At 36.8% G+C, this 25,309-nt stretch overlaps 1 protein-coding gene, 1 non-coding gene and 1 pseudogene across 6 annotated transcripts in view; 2 read left to right on the plus strand and 1 right to left on the minus strand.

Moving 5' to 3' along the window:
- The window catches only part of Sytl5 (synaptotagmin like 5), a 334,702-nt gene that overhangs the window by 182,529 nt on the left and 126,864 nt on the right, over positions 1–25,309 (plus strand). For 2 of the 5 annotated variants that reach the window (XM_004665735.2, XM_045141095.1), the window contains exons 1-2: positions 2,767–2,817; positions 22,112–22,594. The exons of 1 other annotated variant lie outside the window; for it this stretch is intronic. In XM_004665735.2, the coding sequence (XP_004665792.2) occupies positions 22,476–22,594 (119 nt within the window). In that variant the 5' untranslated portion in view covers positions 2,767–2,817; positions 22,112–22,475. Of the gene's footprint in view, positions 1–2,766; positions 2,818–18,506; positions 18,533–22,111; positions 22,595–25,309 lie in introns of those variants that run through there. 2 more of the 5 variants (XM_045141093.1, XM_045141094.1) reach the window with 2 other exon arrangements.
- Positions 12,919–13,313, minus strand: LOC105944587 (annotated as a pseudogene).
- Positions 24,673–24,779, plus strand: LOC123456800. Its single transcript, XR_006634678.1, has one exon. It is a non-coding gene; the product is annotated as a U6 spliceosomal RNA (small nuclear RNA).

A 25,309-nucleotide genomic window follows, 5' to 3' on the forward strand; every position in this document is an offset into this window, starting at 1 on the left:
AATCTCCATGAGTGTGATAGGTTTATTTAGGAGATGAATCTGCTATGAGTTTAGCTTTGATAAATTGTATGCATCCAGGAATTTATCAATCTCCTCCACATTATCCAGTTTTGTGGAGTAGAGGATTTTGAAATTAGTCCTGATCATTCTCCCATTAAAACTTATGTCTGTTGTGATCTGTCCTTTTTCATTTTGAATTTTGTTAATTTGAAGCATCTCTCTCTCTCTCTCTCTCTCTCTCTCTCTTTTTTTTTTTTTTGCTTTATCAAATTGGCCAGGGGTTTATCAATCTTGTTTATTTTTTTCAAAAAAACAATTCTTTGTTTTGTCAATTGTCTTAATTGTTGTCTTAGTTTCCAATTCATTAATTTCTGCCCTGATTTTAATTATTTCTTTCCTTCTGGAGCTCTTTGTTTTGGATTTTTCTTGCTTTTCCTGTGCCTTTAGGTGGATGTGTAGATTGTTGATTTGGAATCTCTCTGTCTTTTTTATGAAGCCATTTAGTGTTATGAATTTTCCCCTGAGGACCGCCTTCATTGTGTCCCATAAGTTTTGGTACGATGTTTTCTTTTTTTTTAAACATTTTTAAAAATTTTTTTTTTATTTATTGGTTTGAGAAGGACAGACACAGAGAGAAAGACAGATAGAGGGAGAGAGAGAGAATGGGCGCGCCAGGGCTTCCAGCCTCTGCAAAGGAACTCCAGATGCATGCGCCCCCTTGTGCATCTGGCTAACGTGGGACCTGGGGAACCGAGCCTCGAACCGGGGTCCTTAGGCTTCATAGGCAAGCGCTTAACCGCTAAGCCATCTCTCCAGCCCCTTTTAATTTTTTTTAAACATTTTTTAAAAATTTTTTCGATGTTTTCTTATCATCATTCAATTCTAGAAATTTTGCAATTTCATTTTTTATTTCATTTATGATATATTTATTGTTTAAAAGTGTGCTGTTCAGTTTCTAGGTGCCATTGGGATTCTTGGTGGGTCTTTCATTGTTAATTTCTAGCAATATAGCATTGTGGTCTGATATCATAAATGGAATTATGTCAATCTTCCTAAATATGTGGAGGCAGGCTTTGTGACCCAGTGCATGGTTAATTTTAGAGAATGTTCCATGGGCTGATGAGAAGAATGTATAGTCTGTGGATTTGGGATGGAAAGTTCTGTAGATGTCTGTTAGGTCTAAGTGATCTATGGTTTTGTTGAGCTCTCTTACTTCCCTGTTGAGTTTCTGTTTGGATGATCTGTCTGTTACAAATAATGATGTATTGAAGTGCCCAGCTATAATGGTGTTGGTGGTTATTTCTGTTTTATTGTCAAGTAGGATTTGTTTTATGAAATGTGGTGCCCCTGTGTTTGGTGCATACAGATTTATGATTGTAATATCCTCTTGATGGTTCATTCCCTTGATAAGAAGGATGTGGCCTTTTTTGATTATTTTTGGTTTGAAGTCTATTTTATCTGATATAAGTATAGCTATACCTGCTTGTTTCTTATTCCCATTTGCTTGGAATATTGTTTTCCACCCTTTTACCCTGAGGAGGTGTCTGTGTTTAGTGGTGAGGTGGGTTTCATGAAGACAACAGATTGAGGGGTCTAATTTTTTGATCCATCCTGTTAGCTTGTGTCTCTTGTTGGGTGAATTAAGGCCATGGATATTTAGGGTAGTGACTGTGAGACTTGATTTGATCCCTGCTATATTGTGATGGTATATGTGATTTGGTGGATTCATGGACTTTGAAGGTTTTGTGCCTACTCTGAGTTTGGTTATTGTGATCTGCTTCTTGTAGGCATTTGAGTTTGATTATTTGTTTCTTATCTGTGGAGAATTTCCTGAAATACTCTCTGTAGGTTTGGTTTTGTGTTCATGTGATTGTAAAGCTGAGTTTTGTCATGGAAAATTTTTCTTTCACTATCTATTATGAGGAATAATTTTGCTGGGTAGAGTAGTTTGGGTCAGAAGCCATAGGTTCTTAGACTTTGCAATGTTTCATTCCAGGCCCTTCTAGCTTTCAGGGTTTCCCTTGAGAAGTCTGAAGTAATTGTAATGGGGTTACCTTTGAACGTGGTGTGCTGTTTTTCCCTAGCTGCTTTAGGATTTTCTCTTTGGTGTCATGTTTAGAGTCTTAATGACAATATTTCTTGGAGAGTTTCTCCTTTGGTCCAGTATGTTTGGCATTCTGTTGGCTTCTTGTATCTTTTTTTTTTTTAAATAATTTTTTAATTATTTATTTATTTGAAAGTGACAGACACAGAGAGAAAGACAGATAGAGGGAGAGAGAGAGAATGGGCGCGCCAGGGCTTCCAGCCTCTGCAAACCAATTCCAGATGCGTGTGCCCCCTTGTGCATCTGGCTAACGTGGGACCTGGGGAACCGATCCTCGAACCGGGGTCCTTAGGCTTCACAGGCAAGCGCTTAACCGCTAAGCCATCTCTCCAGCCCGGCTTCTTGTATCTTGATGGGCCTTTCTTGTAAGACACTGGGTAAGTTTTCTTTTAATATATTTTTTTAATTAAATTATTTTTTAATTTTTATTAACATTTTCCATGATTATAACATTTCTTTGAATATTTTGTTAAATAAGGCATTTTGGTCTAAATTTCTTCTCCTTCTGGTATTCCAATGATCCTAATGTTTGGACGTTTAAGTGTATCCCACAATTCCCTCATGTTCTGTTCACAGGAACTTTTGAACTTACTGAAATTTTTGAACTCTCAAACTGTTTCTTCCATCTTGTCTTCCAGATCAGAGTTTCAATCCTCCACATGGCTGACTCTATTCTTGAGAGCTTCTAGAAGATTTTGGACTTGTTCAATTAGGTTTGTATTTTATACTACTTTTCTATGTATGATTTCCATCCCTCTGTTAAGCTTCCTTTTCGTATCATTTTTTGATTTTCGTGATGCTTTTTGGAATTCATACTTGGATTTCTTTATGTCTTCATTTAGTATTGCCAGCTGATTTTTGAGGTCCTCTGTTTGTTTCACTCTGCCTCATATCTCTTAACTGTCTTTGAAATCCTTCCATTTTCTTATCTGTTAGGTGTAGTCTGGTGATGTCAGCATCCTCAATATTATTGGTCCTTTGTTGCTTTTCTGCAAATTCTACCAGTAGCTTGGTCAGAGTTGCATTGCTCATAGCTTCATTTTGGTGTTCTGATCCTAATGTCTCTTCTATGTTTTGATTAGAGTTGTTCACTGTAGGGCTAGGTGATCTAACTGGATTTTCTTGCATTTGATATCTCATGTTATTTCTTTTGCGCTGTGGTCTGCCCATTGCAGTGTATGCGTATGTAGGTGGGTGGACCAGCCTGGGCTCAAGCACAGTGGGAATCTGAAGCAGTTTGAGGCTGTTGCCAAGCAGCCTGGGATTTGGGTCTTGCTTGCCAAAGCTGCCTGAGTTCCTGCCTGGCTGGGGTGCCAACGTTGCCTGAGCTCTAATGGGTAATATGCGAAAGCTACTTGTGCTAGCACTAGGAGGGACACAGAAGTACCAGACACTGAAGCAGCCAAAACTGTGGTGTTTCAGAACACTGGGACCCAGAAGCAGTCTGAGCTCCCCTTCTATAGGAGAATGACGGTTGGCTGGTGTGGGAGTGGGAGAGTGGGCGGAGCAGACTAAAGTTTCACAAGTGGGATCCGTAGCAGTAGCGGGCACCACTGAAATTGATCAAGGGAGCTTGAGCTCCAGTGGGCCAGCAGGCGTAGACTGGCCAAGGTCACTCATGGGCAGGGGTAGCAGGGAGATATCCCCTGTGCAGTGAGGCAAGTGAAACTATGTTGGCCTGAGACCCTTTTCCTACAGTAAGTGCGGGAGTTTCCTGAAGCTGGGACCATGGCAGCGGCTGCTTGGGGGAAGGGGTGGGCTACCTGCCCGCCCATGAGGGAATCAGCAATTACTTTTTTTTTCCCCTCTGTGCCCTCCCACTGGCAATCTACCGGAGATTGCTCTCCCCTAAAAGACCCAGTGAACCCTTCAAATACCCAGTGAACCCTTAATGTCTTGCCTTTCTTTCCCCGGGATGTGAGGCAGTTAGGCAGTCACCATCTTAGCCGGAAGTTCAAACTCTATTCTTGAAGAAAACTTCAGTAACATATTTAAAGCATTTAAAATAGTAGAAACTATTACTTATAACTATTTAAACTTTAAGTCACTTAAAACACTGCTTAAAATAATTTTGTCAGGGTTTTTCATATTAAAATTATTTATATGCTGATTGAACAAACAATTTATACTCTCTGACTTAAGTGTATGACGCTATTCTATTGAATTCTAGTGAAATCTATATACAGTTTTTGTTGTTGTTGTTTTTTGAAGTACGGTCTTACTCTAGCATAGATTGACTTGGAATTCACTATGTAGTCTCAAGCTGGCTTTGACCTCATGGATGTCCTCCTACTCTGCCTTCTGAGTGCCGGGATTAAAGGTTGTGCCAACACACCTGGCCTACACACATATTTTAAAATATTATTTATATATTTATTTGCAAGGAAATTGAGAGAGAGAGAGAGAATAAGGATTATATGAGAATGAATTTGGGCCATGCAGAGACTCTTGCCTCTGTAACCAAACTTCAGATGCTTCACTTTGTGCATCTGGCATTACAGGGATACTGGGGAAAACAACTCAGGCCATTAGGCTTTGCAAGCAAACACCTTTAATTTCTTAGTCATATTTCCAGCCCTAAATACAGATTTGAGTAGTCTTCAAGCTGTTGAATTTTGCTTTATATATGCATTTATGAAGTCCTAAATTTATCTGTGTACCTATGATTGAGATTAGCTCTATTATCTTTCAAATTATTCATACTTGATAAGTCTTCTAATTGGTTTAATGAATAAAATTATTGGGTTTCTACTGGCTTGGGCATTGGAGCTCATTGGATATTTTATTGAAACTATTTTCTATCAGTTATTTAATATATTTAAAAGAAAGAAAAAAAAAAAACAGAGCTGGGTGTGGTGGCATATGCCTTTAATTCCAGCATTCAGGAGGCAGAGTGAGGAGGATCACCGTGAGTTCAAGGCCACCCTGAGAATGCAGAATGAATTCCAGGTCAGCCTGGGCTAGAGTGAGATCCTACCTTGAAAATCTAATAAAAAAACAAAGAAAGAAAGAAAGAAAAGTTAAGAAAAGAAAGCACAGCCTTAAGATATGGAAAATGAGCAGTTTAGTAACTTTATTATACAAAGGCATATGCTATGAATGCTTTGCTAATGTTTGTAAACCGTTAATCATCTTTGGTACTTTATATTTCATATTTACTAGTACCTATCTTCTAGTGCCTCCATATGCTGTTTTCTGTATCTCTCTCCCCCTCTCTTGCTCTCATCACCCTTTCCATAAACATTCACACTTTTTAGATGATTTCACAGAAGTCTTTAATGTATCTCCTGCCTCATTCCAAGCTGGTTCCATTCCTTGTAAACCCTTTATGTGTGTTTGATCAATTTATTTACTATTATCCCCCATATGCTCTCATCATGAGTTTTCTATATCTTTCGTTATACCTAGCTAATGGACTTCTGATTCTACTGAAGACAGCAGTAAAGCAAGTGGCTCCCATCACTTGTATGACTTGAAGAATTGTCCACTGTACTGGCCACCTAACTTTAGGACAGTTCACCTGGTAGAGGACAGAGCACTAAGAGAAACAAAATATAGTTAGGCCTGGTGGAACAGACCCGTAGCCCCAGCTACTTGGGAAGCTGAGGCATGAGGATTGTAAATTCAAGGTCTTCCTATACTACAGTGGATTCAAGGCCAGCTTGGGCAACTTAATGAAACCCTATGTTAAAATAAGAGTTAAATGAAGGCTGGGCATATATTAATGCTATTCTCACTTTTAGTTAGTGAAGCTTCTCTTTTTGGATGGCAGTGGCCACTGGGTTGACTCAAACTTACAAAAATGCTAAGAGGTGATAGTGGAATTTTTAGCATTCAGTGAGACATAGAGATGTCACACCCTCCAAGGCTCAGGGAACATTGTTGAAGAGGTAGCAGAAAGAAGAAAGGAAGATGAAGAATAATTTGCAATGCTGTCCTCCAGGCACAAAGTAGCTGTGTTTTTCATGATCTCATGGTGGCTTTTACTATCTACACAAGACCTGCATAATAGGAGGAAATAAGAATGATAACATCAAAATAGAAGAGAGACTAGTTGGAAAGAAGAAGAGGTTCAGTGGATTAGGTAATTCAAGGGGTGGAAAAGAGAGAACTGGTATAAGAGGATTATGATCATGACATATTATATGTATGTATGGAGGTTATCAATAAAAGTTTTAAAAAATGAGAAATGTGGATATAGACAATGGTATAGCACTTGTCTAGCCTGTGTGAAGCCATAGGTTGAATACTCAGTACTGCACTATGTATATTTCCTATGATAGCATTGCAAATTTTTTCACATTGTATTATATTCATTTCCTTTGATTTATGTAACTTTTATAATTAGTTTGCTATTCTAGAATTTTCTTATTCCTTATTGCCAATTACTACATATCATTTGTTTACCTATTTTGATACAATTTCCTTTTCATTTTTTATTTTAATTCATTTACTTGCATGTGCATGTGTGTATGTGTGCATTCACATATATGTGTGAATGGGTGCACCAGGGTCTCTTGTTAGTCCAAATGGAATGCCAAATTCTTGTTCCTCTTTTTGAGGCTGGTTTACATAGACGGTTGGGGAATTGAACCCAGGCCAGCAACCTTTGCAAGCAACCATTTTACTTTTGGTTTTCTGTTCTCCTCTACATTTTTCTTTGGATGTGACTTGTTATCAGGTCAGTTCTTTTTAATCATGGTTTCATGTATCCCAGGCTGACCTTAACCTCACTATGTAGCTAAGGATGGCCTTGACTTCTTGATCTTCCTGCCCTTTGCCTTTCAAATGCCGCAAACACAGTTTTGAATATTACCTCTAAGTGGATGTCCATCTTTAGATCTTACCCTTCCAACAGCTATATTTTTCAACTGTCACTTGATACTCAATTACTACATCCACCTTCACTGCCTTTGTGTCAAACCACTTTCCTTTACACCATATTTCTGATAATAACATTAATTATCTGTTTGTTTTTCACATTTGAAACCTTAGAGATAGATTGGCTTCTATTTTTTTTTTCTTGGTTAGTAATACTAAAACCACTACCAAGTCCTTTCATTTCTCTCATCACAGTTTATCTACTAATTATACTTTCTCATGCCCCATTTCTATTATTTATTCTCCATTTTTCATATTTTTCTTCCTTAAGGAAGTCCAAGAGCTTTCTAGAATTCACAATCTTGCTCAGGCCCCACATCCATCAAAATGTCTACACAGCCTAGACATCATTTTTTTTTTTTTTAAACTAAACCTTGGAAAGAAGGGATGGTAGAAAGAACACATCCAAGGACCCAAGTTCATGTTAGGATTGTGTCACACTTGTTTCTTGTGTACTCTATTAGTCCCAGTTTCCTCACACTTACCCACTTTTATTTTTCAAAGTAAGGTTTCACAGAGTGATACTAAGCTGACCTGGAACTCACCCAGGCTGGCCTCGAACTCACAGCAAACTTCCTACCTCTGACTCCAGAGTGGTGAGGCTAAAGACATGTGCTACCATGCCGAAAATTTTTACCCACTCTGACACTATCACAAGGATTAAGTGAGATAATGGAAGTTAAATCATTCTGAAATGTGAAGCACTATGTAAATATTATAGTGAGATTTTTTTTTTTTTTACTAGAACAGGCCTAAGACTTCAAATACTATCTACTTGAGATAATATTGAGGTGAGAATATACCACATAACCTGATTTTAAATCTGAGTTATGCTACTTATTAGTTGTGTAAAATTGGGAAATATTGATAGCTTTATTATACTTGAGTGTCCTCATTTTAAAATGAGTTTACTGGGCTGAAGTGATGGCTTAGTGATTAAGGCGCTTGCCTGCAAAACTGAAGGACTGAGGTTCAATTCCTCAGTACCCACGTAAACCAAATGCATAAGGGGGCACATGCATCTGAAGTTCTTTTGCAGTGCCTGAATGCTCTGGAGTGCCCATTCTCTATCTGCCTCTCTCTCTCACTTTCACTCTCAAAAATGGGTAAATAAAATAAATAAATAAAAATATAAATGAGTTTATTAATAGATTGAGGAAAAGTGAAGTTAAGTGTGGTCACAAGGAAGGAGCCAGTTATTGGAACTGTGTTACAAAGTGAGAATCAGGTATAGCCAAAATGGAAATTCAGACCACAGGATGGACACCTATACCTAGTTTTTCTTCAGGTCAAAAATGATCATTTTCTAGTCATTGTGTTCTGCTGTTTTGTAGTATGCTTAGGTTTGTTGCTGGCAATGGGGATATTTTCATGAGTGTGAATCAGTTTCTATCTTTCTCTGCTTTTCTTATGAACGAACGTTCAAGTTATCCAGGCTTGGTACACACCTGTAATTTCAGCCACTCAGGAGGTGAGGCAGAGGGATAACAAGTTCAAGGCCAGCCTGAGCTACATAGCAAGACACTTTCTCAAACCAGCAAACAAAAAGTCTAAATTGTGTTTTGGATTTGCTGTTTTGCTCATGCACCCTATTTTATTTCAGTATTTTGATACTTTTCAGTTCTCTATTTAATTGACATAATGAGTGTACATATTTACTGAGTACTTTGCCTGCTATTTTAATTACCTTTTGATTATTTAAATGCCCTTTCAAAGTTGCTTTTCTCTTTTTTCTCTCAGCATTGTCAAGCACAAAATTAATAGGCTTTTATTTAATTTTCTTCTTCGCTGAATCTAACTACCTTCTCTGAACCTTTAACCACCTCATGCATTTCCAATTGGGCACAGTACCATTTGTGACTCTTGTTAAAGTTTAATTTAATAGTTTCCAGTTCTTGTAATAGTTGACATGTTCAGGATAATTTGATTTAATCTTTCTAACAGAATGTCAGGGAACACTCTATTCCTACATTAAGAGCATATCCAATTCATTTAAGTGTTTGTGGTTCATAAGCCAGTAGCATTTTTATTCTTGTGGTGTGTAGTCAGAAAATGCTTCCAAGACAGTATTGGGACTTGAACAGAAAAAGTGAAAATGAATAATAATGAAACTCTAAAATATATATCATTCTAAAACACTTTAAATCATTATAACTAAACTCTCTATCTATTTGATAATTTTCATGCATATATGCAACATCTTTTGATCACATCCCTCTCATTGCCTTCTTTTGATCACCTTCCCCATCCTCTTCCATGGAACCTTTTGTTTTTCTTTGTAGATAATCCAATTTTGATTTCTTATTTGCCTTCCTCCATCATACCTGATAGATATTGATGGACCCATTATTACGAAGGTTTGGTGCAGTAATAACAGCTCCTATGAGGTCATAAATGTCACAACCATTTCGTGTCTGGAGGACGGTGTCCCAAAGCAATCTTCCCCATTTTCTGGCTCTTATATTCTTTTTGTCTCTACTTCTTCAGTAAGCCTTGAAAGGTATGATGTGGCTCTCTCATTTAGTGCTGAGTACTCAAAATAGTCACTTATTCTCTATACTTTGGTAAGTTTTGAGTGTCTCCCATAGTCATGACCAAATGTACAAAGAAGTTTCTCTGACTAAAGGTAAGAGCATAATTAATCTATGGACATAGAAATAAGTATTTAGAGAACAATTTGATGGGCAAAGCACATTTATTTACAACAATAATATCTTTGTCCTTAGGGCCCATGACCTTCCCAGCCATAGACTTTGGACTAGGTGGTCAGCACCAGGCATGAATTACCTCCTGTGGAGTGAGCCTTATATCCAAAATAGAGAGTAGTCAGTTATTCCCAGAACAGTCATGCCACTATTGCATCAGTTAGCAGTTAGTTGCCTAGCTGCATAGCTGACAGAGTACACTGCTGGTTATGATTATGGTTTTTCTCTACAGTAGGCTTCATAGCATTTTCCCACACTATGACAGTCAGTCAGTGGGCAGGAGGCTTCCAGCTCAATGTTAGCTTGATTTCTCAGGGTTGTCCAACTGAAGTATAGCAATAGAGTCTTACCATCTAGTTCTGATGGGCAACCATGAGCATTAGCAATAGCCTGTACCACACAATGTATATTAAATGCATTTAATGTTGGTAATGTTTTCAATGAATGAGAGTCATAGGCTATATAAGGAAATATAGTTGAGACAGTCAGAGATTGAAAGTGAGTTTTTGAGAAAACAAACTTGGAGCATAGCCACCAAATAGTAATATTCTAGAACACAAATATAGACTTTAAATCTTAGCATACATTTACTAATATTATAAAAATAAAAGCTCATCAACAGCTCATTTGACAAACACAGACCAAGAGAGATCATACAAAAAACATTTTTGAATTCAAACACAAGAGTTCAGTCAAATCTAGTAATATGTCCTCCTTAAAGCTATGTAGAGTCAGCAGTAATTTTGTCTTGATATTAGGTCACAATGAAATTAATATATAATTTAAAAATTTCAAGTTAATTTTATTAAATAAAGTGATATAATATCAAAGATGTGTTTTCAAACAAAGCAACAAAATCCTAGTGCAAGAATGCATTTTTTGCAAGCTTTCAGCAGGTAATGATATATACAAAGATGTCCATGGATGCTGGAAATAAATCTTGGTGGCAGAGCCCTCAACTACCATGCTCAAGACCCTGGATTTGATCTCCAGCACTAAGAAAAAAGGACTGTACCCACACAATATATATAAATTTTATAGTACATATTCTGAATGGAATTAGATATATATTAAAATCAAATATGTGATTAAAGAAGCTTTTCTTTTTTTCTTAATTTTTATTAACATTTTCCATGATTACAAAAAATATCCCATGGTTATACCCTCCCTTCCACCCACTTTCCCCTTTGAAATTCCATTCTCCATCATATGCCCTCCCCATCTCAATCAGTCTCTCTTTTATTTTGATGTCATGATCTTTTCCTCCTCTTATGATGGACTTGTGTAGGTAGTGTCAGGCACAGTGAGGTCATGGATATGCAGGTCATTCTGTGTCTGGAGGAGCATGTTGTAAGGAGTCCTACCCTTCCTTTGGCTCTTACATTCTTTCCACCACCTCTTCTGCATTAGACCCTGAGCCTTGGAAGGTGTGATTGAGATGTTACTCTGTACTCCAGTCACTTCTTTCCAGCACTATGATACCTTCTCAGTCATCCCAAGGTCACTGCCATCTGAAAAGAGAAGATTCTCTACCCAAAGTGAGAGTAGCATTAATATAAGAGGTCAGCACAGATAAAATAGTATTCATCTTAACTGCATGAGGGAAAAAACGCAACTAAAATGTTTTGTTTTCACTACACATGTTGTAGAAGGATGAATTTAGATTGCTTCAAACCATGCTTAGCTACTAATTACTTTGGTTGTCTATTACACAATGTGAGCTCTGAACACAGGAAGATTACTTCTAACTGAGTTATGTGACATAAGCAGGAAGGCTATTGATCTTCTTTCAAGTGACTTGCTGTCTGGCTTTCATTGTTTTTGTAATAGTCACATGTTTGATTTAATATGTAAGTACAATAAGATGTAATTAAATATTAGCTCCTCTCAGTTCTATAGAATAGGTTGATAAATTTTAAAAAATCTTTGATTTAATTGGGAAAATATTTAATTTGTGTTATAAAACATGAAATGTAGGCCCAATAATGTACTAATAATAGTAACTGCACATATTTTCTGAAGATTTACAATTTCTCAAGGACAATTTTTCTTTCTGTGTAACCAAAGTACACAGAAGTTCAGTTATATCTCCATGACACTGCAGCTAACACATTTTAAACCTAGCTTTGAACCAGAGTTTAGGATCACATTGGTCAAGTTAAGTACTTTGTTCTAATGTGTATATAATATGGTCTCTGTGTGTGGTTTACTGGGTGTGGTATACACATGTGTATATGCCCATGAGGTGCCTATGCACTCACCTGTGGTAGCTGGAACAGCGTGTCAGGTATCCAGCTCAATAACTCTTCCTCCCATTCTTTTTCAATTTTGTTTATTTGTTGGGGGGCGAGGCAGGTAGAGAGAGAATTGGTATTCCAGGGCATCCAGCCACTGCAAAGAAACTGCAGACTCACGGGCCACCTTGTGCATCTGGCTTATGTGGGTTCTGGGAAATTGAACCTGTGTCCTCTAAGCAATCCCTCCAGCCATTCCTCCAATTCTCATTTGAGCGAGTCTCTTACTGATTCTAGAGCTTGCCACTTTTTCCACAAGCTCCAATGTTTCTGGGTCTCTGCTCGTTTATCATATTGGAGTTACAGAAATGTGTGACCATGTCCAGTTGTTTATGTAGGTCCTGGGGATCAAATTCAAGTGTACTCTCTGACCTGCTCAGGAACTCATGGGTACACATGAAGTGCTCTTTATCATTGAATCATCTCTTCATCCCTTGTTAAGAACTTCTAATTGCTAAGTGCTTATTCCTGGGATATTTTTCTGCCATCTCAATTTCTACTTTTCCCCCTTGTTCTCAGTCTGTGCTAATATCTACAATGTTGTCATTGATCTGGCTCAGTCCCTAGCATCTCACCTGTGGACTTTCTCTTAAGAACCATTTGTTAAAAGGTCAAAAATTACCTGGGCCTGTCACTACTCAAGGTTCCTTAGATCTGTTGTCACGTCAGTGCTCCCACTCACTCAATCACTGTCAACTCTTCCTCTGGCTCACTCCCCAGTCCCTCTGCATTCACAGGAGCCAAACATATCATGACCTCCCCAGTTTCAATCCTCTCTGTGTGGCCACATTCTGTACCTTCACTTTCCTTCTGAAGTAAGGGGAAGCTTCATATTCTCACTCAATATGGTCTTACAATAAAATTAGAATAGCTAGATCTCCAAAGTTTGTTCTTTTTTTGGATTATGCTCCATATGTATGCTTCCTTTATAACCCTAGGAAAAAAATCTCAGGATTTTCCCTCCTTAGTGTTTTTGTCTTGCTTCTTTATGGTTCATAATGCCAGCTGGGGTTGTCAGCACAATCAAACAAAATTGACAGGATGGAAGCAAATTATTCTGCCATTGTTCTAAGTCTTTGAGCTATACATCAAATCTGGGGCTGATCACTCCACATTTGTTTAACCTGCCTGTGAGGTTCACAACAATTTTTCCAGCTCTGTGATCAGCAATAATTTCAAACTCACCAATAAAACCATGCTTCATCATCACTGTTAGAAACCAACAATGACTTTGGAGCATGGCCTAATATGGACCTGGCATTGGCCTCTTTTTTCAGCATTGTTCATGATCTTGAGAGCATCTGCCAGGGCATTCTTGTGCACCATGATGGCTGCATGGAAAGATGGCAGAAAGAGTCCAAAGTTTGCTTTTAATGGAAAGAATGTATAGTTTGAGAAATATGAAAAGAGAATACTGGGATGTTTTCTAAATCATTGGTTGTAAAACAAAATGTGGGGGTTACATGTGTACATGTTATAGATATGTGTGTGGTTACACATGTATGTGAGTGTTCATGCATGTAAGCTAGAGGGAGATAGTGATACTCTTATTTTTGAAACAGGGTCTCTTACTGAACCTAGAGCTCACCAATTCTACTAGGCTAGCTAGCCAGCAAGCCCTGAGGATCCCCCTGTCTTCATCTCCCTTGCACTGGGGTTACAGACCTATTCCACCACACCGAGCTTTTGCATGGGTGAGAGGAATTTGAACTCAAGTTCTTTGTTTTTGTATGCTTGCTTTTTTCCTGTTTGTTTGTTTTTTGTTTTTCAAGGTAGAGTCTCACTCTAGCTCTGGCTGACCTGGAATTAACTCTGTATTCTCAGGTTGGCCTTGAACTCATGGAAATCCTCCTACCTCTGCCTCCCGAGTGCTGGGATTAAAGGTGTGCACCACCACACCTGGCTGAACTCAAGTTCTTATGCTTGTATGACAAGCACTTTACCAACTGAGCCATTTCTCAAGGACCATTTTTCTGAATATTTCCAATTATTCATATGTATATAAATCAGTGACTAATAGTTTTCAAGCCAGCATGATGAACGACATGGTATCATTTTTCCAGGATTGTATTTATTACTTGTTATTGTATTATTATATTCTTTCATTTTTCAGTTAGGTCTATATATTCTTCAGTACATCTTTGCACAGTTCTTTGGCACAAATGTGTACCTTGCAAAAGAGGACTACATGCTCCTCGATTTTTTATTTTTTATTTATTTATTTGAGAGCAACAGACAGAGAAAGAGGCAGAGAGAGAGAAAGAATGGGTGCATCAGAGCCTCCAGCCACTGCAAACGAACTCAAGACTCATGTGCCAACTTGTGTATATGGTTTACATGGGTACTAGGGAATTGAGCCTCAAATCAGGATTCTTAGTCTTCACAGGCAAGCGCTTAACTGCTAAGCCATCTCTCCAACCTATATTCTTTAAATGGCATTTCTCCTTGGCCTTTCTCTTTTATTCCTTGGTATCCTCACTAATTTGATTATTTTTTGCCACCATCCATCATCTCGAACCCAGTGATTCATAACAGAATTCTGCTAGTGTGGATTCCACAGGTACTATCTATAAACATATTAGGAGTTCCATATTTCAAACTCCCCCTTGGACAAATCATTGTGGATGCTGATTTCATAAGCACAGGTATCTCAACATGTCTATAGTGCAACTGATTATTTTACTCATCCAACCGGTTTTTTTATAATCTCAAATTCTTTATCTCTGCTAATAGTATTATCATTAGTAGGCTTTGTACCAGTTTTGTTAAATCAGAATCCCTGGAGATGGACCACCAGAAAAAAAAAAATTAAACAAACCTCCTAGGTATTCTTATGTACATGAAAGTTTAAGAACCTTTACAGTTCCCCTGTTGGAAACATCAGTGACTCTTTTCTCTTCTTTACCACCTACAGCTGCTGGTCACAAATTCTTATTGCAGGCATTCCTCGATATGTCAAAAATCATCCTCATTTTTGTTCTCAGTAACACAGATTTAGTTTTTAATCTCTCTCTGGCACTCCCAATGACTTCCTTCTACTTCACCTGATTGATCTTTCAATCAATCATTGTGGAGTGCTGGTCATTCAGAACACACCAAAAACAGAAATCTGTGTTTTTATCCCTGGCTTAAAAGCAAAATGACTTGATAAAATGGGAGAACTTCTACAGGGTCACGAAACTCTTTCTTTGTATAACATGCTACCAAGAAGCTAACTTACAGAATACATAAAAATGTAGTACTCTGTATACTAAGATAATATTCCTGAAGACAATTTCAGAAAACAACAAGTCAATTGGTCTTTATTTGAAAATTGAATTCCCTGTCATATTTACAGTCCCTATTACCTCTCCATCTTTATTCCACACCCCAGCCTAAGAATTATCCAATCTATCATAAACTAGTGATGTGTTCTTGCGGCTTCAGATTTATTGTCTTTACAGCCTAGAATTAAGATTTTCTTCTCCTTAATTATTCTTTTATTTGTATTCTCAGAGCCAAAGTTATAACTTATGATTATTTAGATCTGTCTCCTCCAGAAAATAAAAAAAGCCCTTCAGTATAAGACCAATGCTTTCTTCATGTATATGTCCCTCAGGTCCAGAACAGCTTCTGATACAAGATTTATTGCATGGACATTTGCATGCTTTGCAACCAATTAAGTCTTTTTTTTTAATTTTAATTTTTTTAACTGAACATGACTTGGTGAATTGAACATTATTTTTACAAAGACTGATTGACCTCAAGAATATATTAACTGTCCTTTCTTGTTTAGCGGCCAAATATGACAACCAATATAAACATGTATCATGGCAAATATAGGTGAGCTAAGCAGATTTTGACAGAAGTGACTTTTGCTGGATAATAATATTCTCAATTTAAAGATGAATAACCTGAGATATGTAAAAACTACAGTAGCTTGTACATATTATCCTCAAAGAGAAGAATTTTCATTCTATTTATTTCCAAAATTTAAACTTTTTGCCATTATCACACACCTTCTCCAACACCAAATAAGAGAGGGTACACAGCATTGCCTTTATTATAAATCCTGTAGTAGTGCATACCTTGGGGACTATAAACTAATGGAGATTAAGGTTTATGAACTCCTGAATGCTTCTTCCTTTGTCATTAGAACACATGCATCTATTTTAGCAAGGTTATGTATTTCTTATTGATTATATAAGGCACAACTGTCCCCAGAAAGGTTTGTAAGTCTGCTGCAAATAATAGAGCATATACAAGTATTACAGAAACCCCTAGAGAAGCCTTCAGATTTATGTATCAGGGCCTGTGTTGAAAACTTTATTTTTTTTATGCTCTATTACCTTCCATGAGTCCCTATTACTTTTGGACACAGTTTTCTCCAAACATTCACAATACCTAAGGATGATTTTCTTTCTGCCTTTATTTATATGGAAAAAGAGATGCGGGGGCGGGGGGAGATAACTATGGTGGTGCATGCCTTTAATCCTAGCACTCGGAGGCAGAGGTAGGAGGATTGCCATAAGTTCAAGACCACCCTGAGATTACATAGCAAATACCAGGCCAGTCTGGGCTAGAGTGAGACCCTACCTCAAAAATACAAAAAAAACCTCAGCATATCACACATAGTTGTCCATGAGAGAAGAAATTGCTTTGTTGAAAATGAATAGCTGCAATTCCACACAATCTGCCTTTGAATCTTTCATAATCAAAGTACTCTTTTCCCCCTCCTGTGGCAGTTCTTACCTTTTGACAGTCTTGTGATTCTTAGGGTATTCCAATTATAGGTGATATGTAAATGACTGATTATATATTTGAAAGGCCCCATCAAATAAATTATGCATGTGCTATTTAGCTTTATTCTAAACATCCCTCTAAGTGCTCTAAAAATCTAACACAAGAGTTGGCACACAATAATAGGCAATCAAGAGATCAACATTATTTTTATTAATTTCATCCTAATAGCACTCTTATAAACATTATATTTGAAGCTGCATTTTGAGCACAAAGTAATGAAATATATTCATTCTTTTGACTCAAAGATCAGCCTTTGTTATTTTAATAATGCATATTTAAGTGTGTTCCTCAAAACAGATACTTTCTCAAACTTATGTCTTTGATTCCTTGAAAAAAGTTAAACAAAAGCTTTTTATATTTTATTTATTCATTCATTTGTGTGTGTGTGTGTGTGTGTGTGTGAGAGAGAGAGAGAGAGAGAGAGAGAGAGAGAGGGAAGCAGACACATACAGAGAGAGAATGGAGAGAGATAATGGGCACTCCATGGCCTCTAGTCACTGCATATTAGTTCTAGATGCATGTGCTACTTTGTGCATCTGGCTTACGTGGGTCCTCGGGAATTGAACCTGGTTCCTTAAGCAAGCTTCTTAACCACTAAGCAGTCTCTTCAGCCCTCTTCAAAAATGTTTATTGCTGTTGCTTTGACTAATGCTAAGCAGTTAATAACCTGTCCAAAGTGATCAATGCATCAGTCAAAAATATATAGAAACCATGGCATCTTTATAGATCGCATAGTATAACAAGATTATTATTCACACAGAGAAGAATCCACATATGAACTACATAAGAACAGAGATCTGTTTAGGTAAGGTATTAAGGATAAAATGAAAGTGACTCTGTCCCTTCTAATCTGACTAGTGTTTATGATTATATTTAACAAAAAGAATGAGGATGGGTTATTTATTTTTTCATTTAATTAAAGTGTCTTGGGATAAAGGATTCCCCAAGTGAGGCTACAAATTAGCTGAAAAGAGGTATTGGAAGATTGTACTTTTGTGTGAGTTAATTGCCACCCAGTTCAATCCTTGGTGCAAAGGCTCAGAACTTCTGTTTGGCTGTCACACAATGAACATAGAGATGATATATGGACGACGCAAACTCAGAGGGCTTGATAGAGAGGTCTAAAACATTCCTGGAGGGAAAATTCTGGAAAAACAATATATAATGAGAAGTGTCTGGAAGGAAATGAAATTTGAACAAGTGGAATTAGTTGTATGATTTTATTAATTAATGTTATGAATATTTGTCAGACAGAGGTTCCATCACACAACATGGAACATGCTTCAGGTAACACACAAGTTTTGTTTTTCTTTTCATTTAGGAGTCCATGTACTTCTTCCCTGATGACAGTTTAGGTAGATACCATAAGAATCGAGTCCCTTCAGTCTCCTTTATTTATGCCTAGGCTCACTGTCTTTCCTGTATCCTGTGTTTCTTCTGAATTGCTATATTACTATCAATTAGATCCCATCTTACTAAATTGTAGTAACAACTCAGACCTCCATTCTGGAGGAAACAGGATTATTTTCTATATGAAGTTTTGGCTGCTTATGATCTCCTTGGCCACCCATTTATACATCAGTCCAGGTACTATTGGCCTATTAGTCTAAGTAGAGATGAAAGGCTCATATCGTTAATTAAACTTGCACAATGTAATTTTGTATCTATTATATTTTTGTTTGAATAACTCCTTCTCTGGCATTTTTTTAGGATGTCAGAAAATGTTTAATAGAATTAAACATTTGATTCCCCTCACAGTAATTAAGGTAAATATTATTTTTCTTGACATATCAAACTGAATTACAAGAATGCAATAGAGTCTAACTTGAAACTATTACATAGGAAAAAAAAAAACAAATTAACAAACATTGCACTGAGCCCCTGACTCCTGTCAGGAGTGTACCGACTGTGTGTCTGGCAGCAGTGTTGTTGGTCAGTGTGCATGTGCCCTGTGGTTTCTGTTTGTTTGTTTGTTTGTTTTGCCTCTCAAAGGAACTCAGCATGGAAGTGTTATCTTTGGAAAAAATTAAGAAGACAGTAAAAATGACAATAACTCTCTCTCTCTCTCTCTCTCTCTCTCTCTCTCTATATATATATATATATATATATATATATATATATATGTATGTATGTATGTATGTATGTATATATACACATGTATATTTAAGGGGAATAGATAGATTTAGTAAATAATTGTGGGAAAATATGCCTCAGTAGTAGACTTTTAAATTACTCAAGGATTTTGTTTTGTACAATAAATTTTAATGCACTGTTTTCAGAAAAATAAACTTTCATGTTTGAGTTTCTCTTTCAACCAGTGGTGAGGACATGAGTAAACATGGATTAAGGTCAACCTGTTCCAGCCCACCTGCTTTACTTGTGTGGGTAAACATCCAGGTTATAGTCAAGAACTCACACAATATTGTATATCCAAGGTTTGTGCCTCCAATAATGTCTCTAGATAATTTGAAGACATAAAAAAGTGTGTAACATGAACAGACATGCAGTATGGAAGGCTACTTTCAAAGATGCAACATGGTCCTGGATGTTTCTCCCTTAGGATAAACTCTCTCATACATAAGACTTTACTGTTTACATAGAGACCTATAACTAACTGGTTCTGGATCATGGAAAAAAGTTACTAATGACAGTTAAAAAATCGAAACCACATTATTTTTCAGTCCCTCATCAGTTCCAGACCCCAAGAAATATCCTCTTATGGGACGTTCAGTTTGTGATGCTCTTACACAGACATGTTATTTAGGATCAGGGCAAACCACACGTTTACCTGCAGTAGAAAGTCTGGCACTTTTTCTACAGTGCCATACATCAAACCTAGGGCCTTGGACTTATGTGGTAACTGCTCTACCACTCTACTCCCTTGGTGCTCGGAAACAGGTTCTCACTCTGTAGCCTAGGTTGGCCTAGAACTTGCAAGCCTCTGCACTCAGCTTCCCCAGTACTCTTTTCACCGACATGCACCATCACACCTAGTTGCTTTGTCATGCTCATATGCTGCTCCTGGCTTACTTTCCTTCCTTTATATATCTCACAGGACATACTCTTGGATTTTCAAAGGGCAGAATTGTACTTGCAGCCTAAGACATAGATTATCATTAGCTTCACTTCAAGCATTTTAAGCTCCTAACCCCTTTAATATTTTCTAAATAGGATTTGGTAGTATATTCTTTTAGGGCGTTCTAAATCTGACATTTTATATATAAAGTATGTCTTAAATGAATTTGGAATACAACAAAACATATTCTGTCATTGATTTTCCATTTATTTCTTTTTCATTTCACAATAAAACCAAATGAGACACACAAGGGATGAAAAATCAAATCCTGTGCTTTATCTGGGGAGATGGCAGTTTAAGGCAATACAAAACAAATCACTGCATTTTCTGAAGGTTACATTTTGCTTTTTTTTTTTTGTGTGTGTGTGTGTGTGTGTGCTGCTTACTGTTCATTTCTACCTTTATGTCTTCTAGTCCCTGCTGCCTCTAGGGTTCTGGAAGTGGGGGAACGCCTAGAGTAAATCTATAGAGACTGCACCGCTTGGGAAGTTTCCTTAGAATGAGGATACTTAATCTGTAGGAAGCAGTCCATTTTGAAATCACTTCAGCCAAAATCCAGTTTAGTGCACACAGAATAGAACAAGCATTATTATAGTACAGTATATATAGTTCATAGACCTTAGGGGAATCTGAGGAAAAGTATCATAGGAGGATAGCCAATCCCAAAGTCTGGCTGATAACAAGAATTATCATTTTGTAATTTATTTTTTTAGAAAGGTTGTATTCTTATATTATGTCTTCTGGTCCCATTTTCACTGAGGGCTCTCCTCAGTGAGGTTTTCGCTGTTCACTGTTGGATAATTGTGGGCCTTAGTTTCTGGGGAGAGTGGCTTCCTGCAAGGGTATTTCTATACACCCTAAGGCTCTTACAGTCTTCCCTCTTCTGTAATGGTCCCTGAGCATTGGTAGGCCTATTAGCAGTTCTCTGTAGCCACTAAATTCAATGTATTCAATGTATTTGGACTGACCACAGTGTCTGTAACCATTCCCTTGGGTCCCTGGTTGTCAGGATAGCAGTGGGAGCAATATTTGTGTCACAACTTCCTCTGTAATTTCTTATGGGTCTCATCAGATGTGGCAGATAATAGCTGACTGTCTATCATAAGAATCATCATTTAAGGACCTGAGTAATCTTTCCAGACCTCGAATTAGGTTCTGACATTGGTTGATTGTGAATACATAAAAGTACAGAAAGCAAAACTGTAGATAAGTAGGTATACACAGTAGCCATATAAATAGTGAGATATAGTCATTCCCACATTTTTGCAGTGTTGTAGATAAAACATAGGGTCTCAGGAATTTTAGGCAAGCACAATACAAATGAACCACATTCCCATAAAACTTTCTGATTAATTTCTGTATCCCATAGAAGTAATTATGATCTTGAGTTGCTCATTCTGTATATTAAATAAATATGTTTTCATTGATTAAATATAACACTTTATGTTATATCTATATTTATCTTTCTGTGTGAATTATTCTGCAATTTAACTTTTTGTTGAACATTTTTATGAGAAATATTTAGGTTGATACATTTAGGACTAATGATTGCCTCATGCACTACACTTTTTAAGATGTGGGAAGAGAGAAATAGAGAATGAAGGAGCCTTTTAAGGGCGTGAACTGTTGTGGATAATCCATTACCTGTAAATAGTTTCCTAAAGGAGTGGGCCAATTTAGATGGAAGATTAATATAGTTATAGTGGGGGAAACTCAATTTGCATAGAAAACCTAGAACCAGCTAAATATAAATACTAATTCATGGTTAAAAATCAAGTACTTAAAACTTTTTTTAGAGGAGACTGGGGAAATGGCTTGGTCAATAAAGTGCTTGCTGTGCAAATATGAGGATCTGAATTGAATCCACAGCACCATGTGAAAGAGGTGTCACACATCTGTAACCCCAGTGATAAGCAGACAGGGACAGGAGGATCCTTAGGCTCATTGGCTAGACAGTCAAGCTGAACTTGTGAACTTGGGGTTCAGTGAGAAATCCTGGCTCAAAAACCTAGGTGGATAGCTACTATGGAAGTTGGCCAATGTCCATCTTTGGCCTCCACATATATGTGCACACATATGCATGTGTACCCTCTCATACACACATACATGTGAACATGCATACACACATGCACACAAACCACAAATACAGACATTGACAATTTTTATGAGCTAGGTTTACCAATATTTCAAACATTAAGTAATTTTACAAGTGCTATGGATAAAAATGCCTAATTAAAATTTCTCTCCTTTGTTTTCTCTGCCTTTTCAGTGTTTTCTGCATTCTGTCCCAGGGGATTTGATTGCTGCCTTGTAGTTTTTTGAAGGACTGAAGTTCAGCATCATTAGCAAAATTCAACTGCTGCCTGTCTGTATGGTACAGCAAAAGCACTCCAGATATTTTTCAGTTAAAACAATAATGAGTTTCTTGGAATGTAATCTCACTAGAACCTGTTTTCTCTATAGCCTGGAAGAACACCTAGCCACCATCAGCAATTCCTCAGAGACCTTATAAAAACCACATTAACTAAATGACTGTGACTCTGGGTTACTTAGGGAGAACCTTATCAGTTTTACAGATCATTTACCTTCTGCAAGATTCAGCCACTGCTGCCCAGAGCTGCTGCTGAAATACCATGTCTAAGAACTTGGAGTTCATCAATCTGTCATTTTTATTAGATCATGAGAAGGAAATGATCCTGGGAGTCCTAAAGAGAGATGAATATTTGAAAAAAGTGGAAGACAAGAGAATAAGGTAATATTCTTTTATTATCTGACAGCTTTCTATTTGTTTGCAGCAATTTCATTTGGAAATGTGGTAAATGTGACCACATTGGAGACAGATATTGGTCAGGGACTTCATGGGTTTTCAGAAGTAGAACAAATACTTGAAAATATCTTTGGCACTGCACCATTTAGCCCTATGGGAGGATGAGCACGAGCTAATAATAGAGTATGTTTAAGAACTCTCATTTGCTACCATCAAATCTTGTAAGTAAAAAGAAGAACTACTCAAATTTAAGTTCCGAGCTTTGCATGTTTTAGCTGTGTGACTTTGAGGGAGTCAATTGTTATAGTTTGGATCTGTGTTAGTTACTTTAACACTTTGACCATGTGTTTTACAAAAATAACTTAAGGGAGGAAGAAGCTATTTTGTCTTATAGTTCAGAAAACTGTTTCCATCATGTAGAGTAAGGCATGGTGACAGTAGTAACTTGCGACACACTTTGCTACATATAAATATACTAGAACGAGAAAGCTAGAGTGGAAACTGATCTGGCCTTTCACTCTCAAGTCCCACCCTACAGTCCTATATTCACCAGGTAGGCCTCGTGTCCAAAAGATTATATCACCTCCCAAAGGTGCCACCATATGGGGACCAAATTTTCAAACAATTGAGCCTTATCAGATGATATCACACATTCAAACTATGACAGATCTAGACTGTCCCTCAATGGTCAATGTGTTAATGTCTTGTTCCCAAGCTTACAGTATTGGGAGATAGTGAGACTTTTAAAAGGTGTGGCCACATCAGAGGTTGTTGGCCACTTGGAGCATGACCTTGAAGGGGTTTTTGGTTGCTGATCTCTTTCTCTCATATTTTCTGACTACTATGAGGTAAACAGAGGCCCTTTACCACATGTTACTTCCATGTCATGTGTTACTACAGGCCCAATAAAACAGGGTCAAGCAAGCATAGAATGAGGCCCCTGAAATTGTGAAGCCAAATAGACCTTTCCAATGTTACTTGATTATCTCAGCCAATTTGTTATACTAGTTTCTGGATACCACCTCAGTCAACTTCCCTATCTTATTATCCTCAACAGGAAAAAAAAAAAAAACCAAGAATGATAATAATGCCCTACTTATAGCATTGCTGGAAAGATTTAAGATACTAATGCATATGCAGTAGTCAGAACCTCAGTGTATAATAAATTCTACCTATTATTTATTTGTAATATTTTTTAGGTTAGTCTTACTGAGGATTTGCCTGGGATAAGAAAGATATCTGGGAAGTGAAAAGCTCCCATGACATCCCAAATCATTTGAACTTCTTCAAATAAATTTATGTGTGAAAAAATTCAGTGATATGTACTTAAATGAGTTTTACATTTATTTTAGGCATATTTGATATTGATTCCTCAGGTATATTCACCTATATTTCAGCCAGCGTCCATATTGACAGGTTGCATAATCTGCTCTTAATTATCACATCATAAAGATTTGTTGTTGCCTATACCACCCTGGTTTTATATTTTACTCCAGATTAAAGGGTATAAACATTAGTAGATAGTTCCTCCTTGGTCTCCAATAGCAGAATGGTGTAGCTTTTATGCTTTCTTTAGTTCTCCATCTGTAATGTGAATCTTATTATTTTTTTAAGAATTATATTTTTGGTGTTAACTCAAGACATTAAGAATGATACCCAAGACCTTATAAACATGCATTTTACTACTGAATATGTAGACCTCAGACATATGCCATGGCATCTTCACATGTCTTGAAAATATTGAAAATATTAAATGTGTCTGAAGCAATTAGGATCCTTAGAAATTGGGTTACACTGATGTATCCACAATGGATGGTTATTTTCTAGGTAGGAGCACCAAACTTTCATATCTTCTTTTCTTCTTTGTGGACAAATAAGATAATTAAAATTATTGCAATTTCTTATAATTAGAATTTATGCAGCAACAAAATATAGTTAATCATAAAGATTAAAACATTCTGCTATTAGTTATTCTCATAACAAAGTTAGTGAATTTTATAATGTACTGAAAACCACTATATTTAGAGGGGATGACATATTGACTATGTATTAAGATATTTCCAGTGCTCGCTTCAGCAGCACATATACTAAAATTGGAACAATACAGAGAAGATTAGCATGGCCCTTGTGCAAGGATGACACGCAAATTCGTGAAGCGTTCCATATTTTTTTGAAAAGAAAACTAATAAATCAAATTTTAAAAAAAGATATTTCCAAGAAAATGTAAAAAGTTACCTCTTTTAGAAATAAATAATTTGTTAAATAGATTACAGGAAATGTTAAAGAGTAATAAATAAGATTTTTTCAGCATATTTGTTTCTTACATGCCTTATAATGTTTAGAAATAATCAATTATAGTCTCTTTTCTCTTTTACATTCTATTTTCCCTAGTCATCTTTTCTTATTCTCTACAAATTAACTAAGGCAAATTATATATAATACAATTATATATAATAGAGCTGTCAGGAATAGCAATCACTCATTTCTTGCATTTTAAATTATTTTTTGAGAAGAGTAGAAGAGAGGCTGAGCCTGAGTCATACAACCTGAACTCCTGTCTCAGGAGCCCAGAACAAAATGAAACAATGTATCCAGTGTGGTTATGTGCATTACTGAAAATTAGCCACTGTTATGAACAAAAAAGGAAAAATGCCATAGCTTTAAAAATCATGTTTTCTATAAAAGTAACTCTTGAACTGT

The sequence above is a fragment of the Jaculus jaculus genome, chromosome X (genome assembly GCF_020740685.1).
Source record: "Jaculus jaculus isolate mJacJac1 chromosome X, mJacJac1.mat.Y.cur, whole genome shotgun sequence".
In the NCBI taxonomy this organism is placed as follows: domain Eukaryota; kingdom Metazoa; phylum Chordata; class Mammalia; order Rodentia; family Dipodidae; genus Jaculus; species Jaculus jaculus.